General features: G+C 48.3%; 1 protein-coding gene across 12 annotated transcripts in view; it reads left to right on the top strand.

The window, feature by feature from the left end:
* The first annotated feature begins 315 nt into the window (after positions 1-315).
* COL13A1 (collagen type XIII alpha 1 chain) overlaps positions 316-12,055 on the top strand; it is a 90,311-nt gene continuing 78,571 nt past the window's right edge. For 11 of the 12 annotated variants that reach the window (XM_030951435.1, XM_030951432.1, XM_030951430.1 and 8 more), the window contains exons 1-3: positions 316-648; positions 839-1,153; positions 8,516-8,585. In XM_030951435.1, coding sequence (XP_030807295.1) covers positions 851-1,153; positions 8,516-8,585 — 373 coding nt within the window. In that variant the 5' untranslated portion in view covers positions 316-648; positions 839-850. The other variant, XM_030951425.1, reaches the window with a different exon arrangement.

The raw sequence follows: 12,055 nt of genomic DNA, 5'->3' as shown, positions 1-12,055 counted from the left end.
ACTGCCGGTGCCTGGGGGCTGCCCCGGGATCTGCGTGGGGGACGCCACAGCCCCTTTGTGCCATCCCATAAAGTGCTCCCGGCTGCCTGGAGGAAAGGAAGACGCAGGCTGGTGTGAGCCCAGCCTCTGCTTTACAATCTCTTTCCTGCCACTATAAATAACCTCGGCGAGAGTCACTTCAAAGGGAAGGGCTGGCGGCGGAGAGGTGGTTTGGGGACCGAGCGGGACAGGGGCGTCCCACTGCCCGATCCCACCCCGGCGCTTTGCATAAATAAATAAATCATGCAGCAAGGGAGAGGTGGAGAGAGAGGGCGAGCAGAGGAGGTTACTTTGGGAAGCCGCGCAGCTCGCTCATCCCAGCCCCGTAGTTCGGAGGGAGTGTGTCATGTTACAGGGGAGCCACGATCAGCCAGAGCACAACGTCGCCGGAGCAGCTGAGAATTATCTCTCTCTAATGGGGACTTTCATGTGCGAGCTCCTGGCCAGTCTGCGAAGGAACTGAAACTGACAGCTTAGAAAGAATCAAAAACTTACCAGCGAACCAAAAGACTGAAATACAGGAGGAAAAAAAAAATCTTGATCAGATTATTTTTCCCCCCCTCGCACTCTTTGCTGCAGTTGGATCCCTTTTTTCTGCACCCCTTTTATGTGTGTGTGGTTTGTTTTTATTTTTTTAAAGACACCCCCCCCATCCACTTTTGTCATTATTGCTGTCACTTGTGATTTGCTGGCGCTGGGATTCCCTTCGACGTTCTTTTTCTTAATGCCTTCTGGATTGCGCGTCTTGGAGTAGGAGCGAAGCTTTATTTATTCTATTTATTTATTTATTGTTTCTCAGGACAGGGAGGGAATGTTGGAGGAGAAGAGCTGGAAAGGCGTCGACGAAGCAGCTTTTGACAGGGGGTGTGTGGCTCCCCCCAGGAGCGGCGATGGGGAGCGATGCTGCCGCCTCCCTCTGCTGCTGGGCTCGGGGCTGCCCGGCGTGTCCCTGCTCTCTCTGGTGCTCAGCCTCCTGCTGTACTTTCGGACCTCCGACCTGCAGTCCCGCGTGTCCCACTTGGAAGCGGACAGACCCACACAGCTCCCTGCCTGGCTCTCAGCAGACCAAATGGAGACAGCTATTTTGGGAAGAGTTGACCAACTGCTCAATGAGGTCAGTGTTCTTTCATTTTGCATGTATAGGTTGTATTATAGGTTTTAGGCATATGCATGCTTGCATAGGCACATTATCCATTTTTGCCCCTTCCTTAAAAATGTATCTCTTCAGGAGTGATGCTGCTGCTAGGTTGAATTCCTTGTTCCTTCAGGTCCCTCCGACCTCTCAAACTTGCTTGGCATTTACTTCTCTCTTCTCAGCCCATGCTGTAGCTGAAGGTTGCACTTTGCAAAGAGGAAAACCTAATCCCTTACCGTGCTGGGGAGGCAAAAACCCCCAGCCCTTCTCTTCAGGAGTCTTGCATGCTGAAAGAGTTAGAATTAGAGAGGTTAAACCTGGGGATTCAGCCTGGGTTTGAGCCCTGGAAGGGGGACAGGCAAGGCATGTCACACCAGCATGGCTATGGGAAGAGGTAATTGCAAGCACACCAATGTTGTGATGGGCTGGCATTGCTGCTGTACCAGCCCTGACCCCTTTCACAGCTCCTGGCTCAGGAAAAGGAGACACACTGGTGTTGCCAGGGTGGTTTCTGGTACTGCCAGGGCATCAGTGCAGAGCATATGGCTGTGCTATACTCACTTGAGTCCCATCCAAACGCCGCTGGACTCTTTGAGCTCTCCTCTGGTGATGGGGGAATGCTGCTGCTGGCTTCAGCAGGTCAATAAGGAGGGCCCAAAAGCGCAGATTATTGTTGCTGACACCTTTTACTTTGCTGTGTTGATGCTGCTGGGGGCTGTCTGTGTTCCTCTGCTCTGGCTGCAGTGAGTATTCCTTGCCATGTTGGGCTTTGAAGTGGTGTTGACATGTGTCAGGGAGCAGATGGTGGCTCATGTCTCTGAACTCTCCAGACAGGTCCCCACTGACCTGTTCCCACAGCTCTAGGAGAGGCTTGGGGGTGAAATTCAGGGCTGGAGCCATTTCCACCCACCTCTCCTTTTCTCTGTTTACTCTAGCTTTGGCTTGAGTCATGCTGGAGAGATCCCTGGGGCTAGCCCAAAAACTGTTTGTAGCTGAAAAAAATCTCTTTTGGGCTGCTATTGCCAGATGAGGTGAGGAATGGGATGACCAGAGTGCTGACTGCTGGGACCTGCCTTGGGCAGTGCTGCCTGGCACCTGGGGTGACCTGGACCCCCTCCTGCTTTCTAGGAGCAGTGAAAGTCTGTGGTGAGGAGTTCAAACCTACAGCTGACAGGCTCTGCTTCTGTTTATGGGTCTTGTGAGAGCAGTCTCTGTATCTGCTGGGCTGTGCAGCCAAAATCTGTGAACCTTGAGTTAGCAAACACTGCAGGAGCTGAAGGTTTTGAGTTGCCTCTTTGGATGAGGAATAATGGGAAACACAGGGTCCATGGGGCAATATCCTACTTTAAAAAGGGGTTTGGGGAGGCAGAAGCGTTGAGAGTGATTGGATCTGTGCGCTGTGGCTGCACTGTCATGCAGGGACTCCTTCCCTGCCACCAGGCAGGGGATAGTGCAGCATTCCCTCTGTTGCTGCTGGCATGAGTCTGCTGGGAAGTCGAAGTTGATCTCTATGGAGATTTGAGAAGTGACTCCCGGGAACGGTGCCTGGGGCCGGATGGCCGTGTGTCCTGCTGGCAGCGACACCTTTACACCTTTTTATAGCTCGGCTTAGCAAGGAAATGGGGGTTTCATGATGCCCATGTGCCCAGCAGAACCCCAGTTTCCTGAGCAGCCCCTCCTGTGCTCCTGGGGGTGCCCACAGTCCCCACTGCAGCCAGTGTGGGGAGCAGCTGGAGGACAGGAACGACTGCTTGAGGGGCCAGCACTTGCTCCTGAGTACCACCAGGGTTACCAGCTCCATCCTGGGCCACAGCTTCAGAAAGAGCTTGGAGAAAAGTGCTGGAGACTGTGGAGGAGGAAGGATGCCTGGCCCACGTCTCCTGTCCCTTTATGCCTGTGAAGGTCTGATGCCCATGGGGGAGGAGGGCTCTGTCCCCCAGGGAGGACAACCTTGCCAGCCATGCTGCCCACTTGTGCTAAGCATGTAAACCTCAGAGCTCCATACTCAGCCAGAGGCACTGGCATGGACCAAGCAGCTCGAGGTCCAGGGCAAGGGGCTGCTGGTGGACAGATGGTGGGGTGCCATGTGAGGCTTTTGATTAGGAAAGAAAAATCCTTCTGGTCCTCCTTTTCATTCTGTCTGAAGTGGGGCCCAGGACTGACTGGTGAGGGGCAAGGATGGAGAAAAACAAGGTAGATAAAGGGAACAGGGAACAAGGATGGGACAAAAAAAGTAAGGAAAGCAAAATAAGTTGTGCTGACCATGAGTGAGGGAGAGGGGCTGCAGATGGGTTTGCTGTGATGGACGTGAAAGTGGGAAATTCATCTCCCCCTGCTCAGACCCTCGCCGCCTCTCATTGCCACATCCTCATCGTTTCCTGGTGTTTCAACCTTAATGGGTTTCACAGCTGCCAGCTCAGTGAATCCATCACAAAATAAAACAGCAAAGCTTTAAAGGAACCCCAGCTTTAGAAAAAGCTGATCAGAGGTGGGAGGGGAGGCACAGCACAGGAGCACACTTGCAGCTCTGGTGGCTGTGAAGATGAGCTGGAGGGATGTGAATAAGTAAAATCTGTGAGGGTTGATAGAGGAGCTCTAAGGTTATGCTCAAAACCTGTTCTGCTCTCAGCTGGAGTGTGTAATGCCCTCCAGTCTGGGCCATGAGTGTGCCCAGGTGTGCCCTGGGTGTTCCCAAGGGATCCCATTCAGATTGCACTGAGAAGTGCAAATTGCCAAAGTCCTTTTAGAGGCCTTTCTTTCAGACATGCAAAAATAAAGCAAAGTGGCAGGGAGAAGAGCTGGGGTGGTTTGCTTAAGATGTTAATTTTAAGGCAGCTGGTGGGGATGTTTTCTCCATCTCAGAGCCTGTTTTTTAGCACTGGTGGCTGGCTGTGGCAGAGTTTCCATCTCAGCTCAGGAGGAGCGAGGAGAGGGAGGCAGATGCTTTCCCAGAAGCAGCCTGACCAGTGCTTCATCTGCTACTGTGTAAACCTCTGCCTGGTGTAGGCGAGTGCCACAAGGGAATTTTCTGCCAGACTCAAATTGACTAGGTTTTCTTGTAAAAACATCTGTGCAGAATGGGCCAGAAGCAGGTAGTACGGGGAGAACTTTAACTCCATGTAGGAATTCGAATTCCTCTGCGTGTATGAGACATCATAAAATCATACAAGGAGCACAAATAAACTCACTACTGGCATTTGCAAGACCGGCAAAGCTTTCCAAAGAAGAAAACAAGGTCCTTTCCCATGCTGGGTAACACTTGGTGCTATTTCACTTGCCAAAAACTCATCAGGGTGGAGAATGGGGTGGATTCAGTGCTGTTGCTAGGAAAAAGAAATCCCAGAATTTGAGAGTTTGTAGAGATAGAAATGTGTATGTGTGATGCAGCAGCAGGTTATCCTGTGCACCCTGGGGGAAGCTCAGCTGTCCGTCAGCCTTCTCAGGGGCTTGTGTTGAAGGTGTTTGTTGTGGTTTCAGTGACTCTTAAGGGATTCAGGAATGTGCCTGTGAATGGGGAGGGAGCACTGATCCTCACTGCTTTCCCGATAGTTTCATTTCCCTGGAACTCTTTCCTTACTTATGCAGGCAAAGGAGGGACACCAGAAAACTCCCTCCTGACTTGAAGCATTTTCCCCCTTCATTTTATTCTGTGTCTCAGAGCACACTGCTTTGTTTCCTAGGGTCTGCAAGCTTGCTCTAAGCATCCCCTGCCTACATCTTTAGCTTAGTGCTCTTTGCCCCATAATAATCAGGGGATCTATTTTTTTCTTTCAGCTTCTCTGGTAGCTAAGTTCTACTTCCTTTCAGCTGCTTGCAGTCCCTGTACCTAGGTGGTGTTATTTCCAAGCTTTTTGCTCCATCTGGGAGGACTCGCTGCTCTCCTTTGCTTTGTGCCACATGGTCCCACGATCCCAGGAGCTGGGCCTTTAAGAAAAAACGGGGAAATTAGAGGTAAAACAATAAGAGTTAACAAAACCACCCACCCCTGAAATCCTCCTGATGGTTGTAATAGATTATCTATTTAAAATGTGTTTCTCTTAGCTGTTGGAGATAGTGGTGGGAAATGATTTCACCTCCCCGGGTGGCTGCAAACAACTGGGAATGCTAAAGAGCTATTAATCTGCCCCCTTTGAAGAAGTGCCCTCCCTCTCACCTAATCTCAAGTGCCCATCCAAAATAGACAGGCACTGCAAGGTTTAGGAGACCACAGCCTAATGACACTTTAATGTCAGAAGTGGCCTTGCTGTGGCTGCTCTGTCCACCCATGTCAGCCCTGCCGTGTCACACTTGTGGTGAGTGCACCAAACCCACGGGAAAAGCCCGTGCTGACTTTAGTGCCCTTTCCCAGCAGGTGTTTCAGCTTGACCCTCCTGGCCTTGCCCTCTTGCAGATGGGATTTTCCCTTTCCTCTCACTCAGCAACGTGCCACGGCTCCTGAATCCTCAGAGGTGCAGGCAGGGCTAATCAGCTGTGGCTCCAGGGCTGGCCAAGGCTTTTTTCAGCCACTTGCCCTGGTGTAGGGGGAAGATGCAGCTGTTATGTCACTGGATAACGGGACAGACGAGAGCAGGCTCTGCTGACAAAGCAATCCCCTCCATAGGAAGTGTTTTCAGCCTTTCTGGAAGGCAGCCTGTTGCTGCTCTTGGTGTTACATGCTCCAGGTATCCCCCAGGTGACAAAAATCCCCCAGGTCCCAGGAAGGAGATGGCAAACACTAGATTCCCAAAGCTGACCCTCTTTTTAAATTTTACTTACAGAAGCCAACCTTGCCTTAAAATTGAATGCTTTTCTCTTGCCTGGGAATGAAAGTTTTCTCTTGGAAATGACATTTTTAGAGGGAAGGACATTTGGTTTCCTCTCCTGAACAAAACCAGCTTCTTGTGTTGGACCAGGCAACATTTTGCACAGTGGAAACGAGGGAAGCAGAAAAGGCTGGGGGGTTTGTTTTGTTTTGCCATCTCCACCCAAAGTTGAATTGAGGTCTCCAAGAGCCAAGGATTTTTTCTGTGGCAGTGTTTGTTTAATAGACTGTGCAGGAGAATGAGCACCAGGTGCTCCTAAATCCCTGGTAGGTTTTGCCTCCCACTAAAGGGGAGCAGTCCCATGGCACCACTGCCCTTTGCACTCCCCAGGGATGTGCAGAGCTCTTGAGGGAGACACAAGGGATGGGGCAGAAGGTCCAAATGCTGCTAAGTGTGCAATGGCAGCATGCTCATGGTGCACAGGGCTGTGCTCTCCAGCCTGCCCAGCAGCACCAGCACCTCCTTCCCCAGGGGCCCCTGTCCTTGAGAAGGCTATTTCAGTTGTCCCAGGTCTTTCCACTACCTTGACCCTGCAGATAAAGCCTCAGGGAAATGTTATCAGCCCTTGTTCCGTTCCCAGTCACGCTCAAGTCCTGCTGGGTCATCACTTCCCTGTCCAGTTATGCTGCTCCTCTCTTTGTCAGCCTGCACAGCAAGCCAGCCAAGGCTTCTTAGGCACAGCCTAACTCAGCCATTCCCCCTTACAGCCCCTCCAGTGCCTGTGCACTCGGTGGGGCAGGGATTTGTTCCATGTTTCCTTGCAGATTTGTGTCCTGTAAAGCCCCTGTTGCATGCAGGGTGTTTGGACCCTTGTTGGCTAGGAAATGGCTTTCTGCTCCTGCCATTGCAAACCATCATCCCTTCCTTGTCTGAGCCCAATTCCAAACATGGGAGCACCACCCAAGTGTGGCAGTCTGGTGCAGGAGATGTTTTGGTTGGCACATGTGTGGATGGGAATGGGGCTGTGTGTGTCCACATACCAGTGTGAGAATCCAAATAAAGGCTCTGCTGTCCTGCTTGTGCCCATGTTTGACCACTAGCAGTTAGAAGCCAGAGCAGAGCTGTGCCATCTGGGGTGGCAGCAGGATGGGAACGTGCCAAAATGCAGAAATTCACAGAATATCTGTGCTTTTAACTGAGAAGGTAAACACCAATGAAATGCTCTATGGAAACTGGCAATTTTCCTTGCCTAAAACCCTCTCCTCACCCTGCTATCAAATCAACTTGCTATCAAAACATTTCAATCTACCATGCAAAAGAAAGCTCTGAAAATATTTAATTTCTAGTCAGTCACAACAACCATTACTCTTTTGACTTGCAGTGAAGAAGCCAATCCTTTCAAAGTGGAAAAATGGAAATGTTCCAGCCAATTCTGCCTTCCTTCATCCCAGGCAGAAACAAGCTGATTTAGTTTTATCCTCTCTAAAAGAATTTTCCCCAAACTGATGCCTTCTTGCAGGAAGATGCTCAATTACTTGTGAAAATAAAGCAATTTCTATATGATCTTGGGCACAGCTTGTGTTGTGTCCTATATAAAGCTATTTCTTTTGAAATATTGGCCCACTTGTGAAGTAGTTCAAAAAATAGGAAGACTCAATGGGGATGGGAAGTTGGGCTTGGAGGTTAGGAGGGAAGAGAGAGTGATTCCAGAGCTTAGGAACCCCAGCAGCTCAGTGGTCTCAAATCATTAACCAAGTGTGGTTTTCAGGCATTAATGAATAACCTATTTGGATTGATTTGCATTTTCTTCACTAAATTACGGCTATTTTATAAAGTCTGTGAGGGGTGGTGAGGATGCTACCCCTGAAGCACATTTTTCTCAGGACATGGGTTAATTTTGTTGGTGTTCCCAGTGAGGGAAGATGCAGTGACCTCAGGTGGACTTTATTTGCCTTCAAGAGATACACAGATGGGCCCAGAGAGCAGGAGACTGACAGGCTGGCACCATTAGAAATCCAAACTCACATATGAAATCAACATTCTGACCAAATTCCACCTTGTGGAAGCCCTTGATAGGTTTTGTTGTGTTTTGCCCTTGGGGTAAAAACGAAGTTTCACAGAGTCTGAAGATTTCAGGTTGATGTTTTCAGTTCAGCTTCAGCCACAATCTTGCAGGAGGACCTTTCTGTCCATCCAGGTGTCTCCAAGAACATCAGGAATGTGCTGCAGGGTGGAAGAGGACCTGCTTCAGATCTTCATTTTCTGCCCCCTGAGTGGGTCTTCTGAGAAAAGTGGCTTTGTCACGAGGACACAGTCACCAATTTATTTGCCACTGCTGCTCTTGGTTTTGTAATGCCTGTCAGGAGGACCACATTTGGAGGCCATTACGAAACTCCCTCAGCCTGCTTTCAATCAATTCCTGCATTTCTAGTTAAGGGCTATGAACTTTATTGCCTTTCTTCGTTCTCAAACTGCTCTGCCCTGTCTCTCCCATCTCTACTTAGGCAGCATCCCCTCCCTGTTCCATTTTTTCAAGCATTTCAGGCTTTGGTTTCAATGGTATAAATTAATCCTTTTTCTGTTTTCCCTCTCTTGGCAGAAATTAAAGTTCCACTTGCCAAGACATCGAGAAGTCCGAGACACACACCAGCGATGCAACTGCCCGGCAGGTAGGGATCTGGGACATCTGGCACTGTGGAAAGTGACAAAAAACTTTTCTGTTTTTATACCTCACTGAAGGATTTTTTAATGCAGTCTCCCGTGTGAATGCAAAGTTACGTGTACTTGCATAACAGTTTGCTCAAATACAGGAAATTGATATGGAGATGTGGGCAACAAGTCTGGTGCCAACATCTGACAGGAACAACAGCAAAAGGGATAGAGATCCAGGTGGATGTCCTGACAGCCAAAAGAGAAGGACACATCTGGAGGGCCAACGTTCCCACTGATTTCATATATCAGTTTTGAATTGGGCAAAGAGGCTCTTGGGAAGTGCATCTTTCTTGCCTGATTTGGAAGGTTTGAGACATGTAGGCTAGATCCAGCACCAAAGCTGAATTTTGGTGAGCCAAAATGCCTCCAGGGTGAGAAGATTTGAATTCCTTGGTGTTCTACAGCTATCCAAGGCATGTTGCAGAATTAACAGCCTTCTGCTAGAAGCAGCCATTTGTGAGGGGCTTGAATGAAGTGGTCACTTGAGGTCCCACTCATATAACATACAGAAATATTATGGGATTGCCTAATTGCATTATGGTTTTAATCATGTTAATATCAAAAGGCTCCTTGAGACACATCTTCTGAAGTGGTTTCAATACAATAAGTGACAAATTGCTATGGAAAAAACGTTTGTGAATGGCATTTCATTCCACGAGTATGAATCATTCAGCCTTCCTCATTGTCTTTTGATGCATTTGACTAGAAAAAAATAGAGAAGTGCCAGCTACCACTCACATCCAAAGCTGAAGTTCTGGGAGAATTTGAATCTTTATATTCAAACTGGGTGACTGAAACTCGTTTTGCAAAGAAGGTGGCAGGGAAAATTATGTCTGAATGAGCACATGAGAGTAGCATTTCCATTTTCACTTGTTTCCCCTTTGGCTCTCCTTCATGTCCAGTGTGACAGTATCTGGCAGTGTGCTTAACAAAGGGTATTTAAATGTGGCCAACAGTTGGGATAAGGGTGGATAAAATTACAAAGGGGTTGTCTTTGCTGTAGGTAAGGTCTCAAAAATCATTGTATTTAGGCTTGTACAGACACAGTCACTTGCCAGAGTAAAATGAATTTGCAGCACAGCAGCTTGTAAAACCAAGAGTTAAAGCTCTACAGGTTTGTGGTGGAAAAGAACTAAAATCCAGGATCCAGAACTGTAGAACATTGGAAAAAGCCTGATTTGACTAGTCCAGATCAGGACTGTTGGACTTTCTTTTTAGTCCCAGAAAGAAACAACTGGAGCAATTTTGGTTTAAATTTAAGAGATGGTACAAATGAAATGTTTTCTAAGTATCGTTTCTCAAAAGGACAGATCAAAACTGACTTCAGCTGATTTTAAATACCAACATTTTCCCTTCAATGGGAACACAAATCACAGCCCTCCTCCATTTTTAAGTTCTTGCCTGGGCTTGACAAATAAATGCCATAAAACCACAGGAGTGAATGTCCTCCTGGTGTTTCTGAGCCAGCTTGAAGAAGGAAACTTTGAACTTGAGTGCAGAGCAGAGAAAAAAGATATTCGTTCCTTTCTGAGGCCATGTGAATGTCACTCCTACACCATTTGTGTGATAGATGAATTGCCCAGGTATTTCAGCATCGAAATCATAACACTTGGTTACAGATACCCACATCCTTTGGGAAGCTTTGGCAGCAGTCTGTGCTGGATTTCTCATAAATCTTAGGTGCCCATTCATTCCATTAAGCTCACAGTGTTGCTGAATGACAGCTTTGATTCAAGAGGACATTAATAATAATAAATGTCTCCTAAGGACTGAGGCTTCCTTTTTACCTGTCAAACTTGCTTGTCTTTGTCAAATATTCTGTGGATACAGAAACTGTATGTAAAATTCTCCCCCACCCATCAGCTAATCTGTTGAGGGAAATTGTGAAACCATGGTCTAAGCTGATGTGGCAGGTGAGGTTTTGCTTGCCTTGGACAGTACAGAAACCAAGGCACCTTCAGCCAGCTGTTGTCTCCTCTTAGACCCTTTGCTCCAGGGTGTTTCCCTTTGGTCTCCAGGCTGGTGCAATGCAGACCACCTGACCATGTTTCAGCGTGGTCTCTCTTCCAGCACAAGACTTTGGGAATCCTTTTCCTCTATGCATTTTTCCCCTGGTGTTTAAAACGCCCCAAGGACCAGACAAGATGACTTCTGCGGGAGACCAAGGTATTCAAAAGCGTCAAGATGTCGCAAGACTTGGCGCATGCCCGTTGCTTCTCGCTGGCCCACTTCGCTGCCTATAAACACACCATGCTCCTCAGCAAAATAAATGTTTATCAGAAGTGACATTTGAGTTCATCCCTGTCTGGGAGTCAGGTCCCTGCATGGCACAGGAGGGGAAAAGGAAGACAAGTTCATTTGCTGACCTGTTCAGTGCGGATGTGGAGGTCCAGGGCGGTGTCACCCATTGCCACAGAAGAGCTTCCGAACAGATGGGATTGTGAACACAAATGGTTTGGAAAAGCTGGGAATAGGAGAAAAAGAAGATTGTGAAGTGTGTGACTGTGCTGTGGCTATCTGAGAACGTGTGATAAGGATTCTAGAAATAACATGGTCAGGAAAACAGCACAGCTGTATTTACAGCAAATGATAAGGAAATACAAGCTTCATTTGACTGGAGAGCAGCTACTTCAGATCACTTGGGCTGGGTGTGACTACCTGTGAGATGTTGCTCCTTGGCATTGTGTTTCTTGAGTTTGGCGGTCACAGAGGGCTTCTCCAGCAGTGTCTTGGTGGGGAGGACACAGCCCTCAAGTTTAACATAACCTATCTGGGTAATTAATGACTTTGTTCCCTTCAGTAGATAACCTCTGTCATTCATTCTGTCCCCACTTACTGCTAGACAGATCTGGGACAACTTTGTACAGGTTGGAGAAGAGAAACCTCAATGGCAGCAATGACTGCACCCTGCTGTTCTCCAGCCCCAGACCCTGTGCTGGGGATAGGGCCAAGTGTGGGCAGGGAGCTCACACTTGTTCTGCTCTGAGGTTGTTGAATGCATGGATGTGACTTGGGGAATTTTTCTGGGACTGAGCAGATGCTTTTCCATATGGTGTGTGGATGTGGTCAGGAGCTACCTGAGGCTGGAGGATCCTCTTACAGCCAACTGACCTCCCTTAATTTCCTCTATGTAGTAAAAAAATGCTGCAAGGGGAAAGCATTTTGTTTCAGGTTGACAGGGCAAAAAATCTAAGCTTTCCTGGTCTAATCTTGATCCAGTTGCAGATCCAGACTGTGTCTGCCTGGGCAGCCTCAAACAGCCAGGGATTACACCACAATCCCTTCCCACAGCTTTCCTGGCGGAGGTGGGTGCTTGTGTATTTTGTATATTGTGACTGTCTTTATTAGACCTTTCCCATCTTCCTCTCCTCAGCTCTGATTTTCACAGTCCCCACGTGGCTGTTTTTCACTGTGCTGGCTCTCTGCT

This window comes from Camarhynchus parvulus, chromosome 6 (genome assembly GCF_901933205.1).
Source record: "Camarhynchus parvulus chromosome 6, STF_HiC, whole genome shotgun sequence".
In the NCBI taxonomy this organism is placed as follows: domain Eukaryota; kingdom Metazoa; phylum Chordata; class Aves; order Passeriformes; family Thraupidae; genus Camarhynchus; species Camarhynchus parvulus.
Note: the sequence above shows the minus strand (reverse complement) of the source record. Positions and strands in the feature narration are given on the sequence as shown.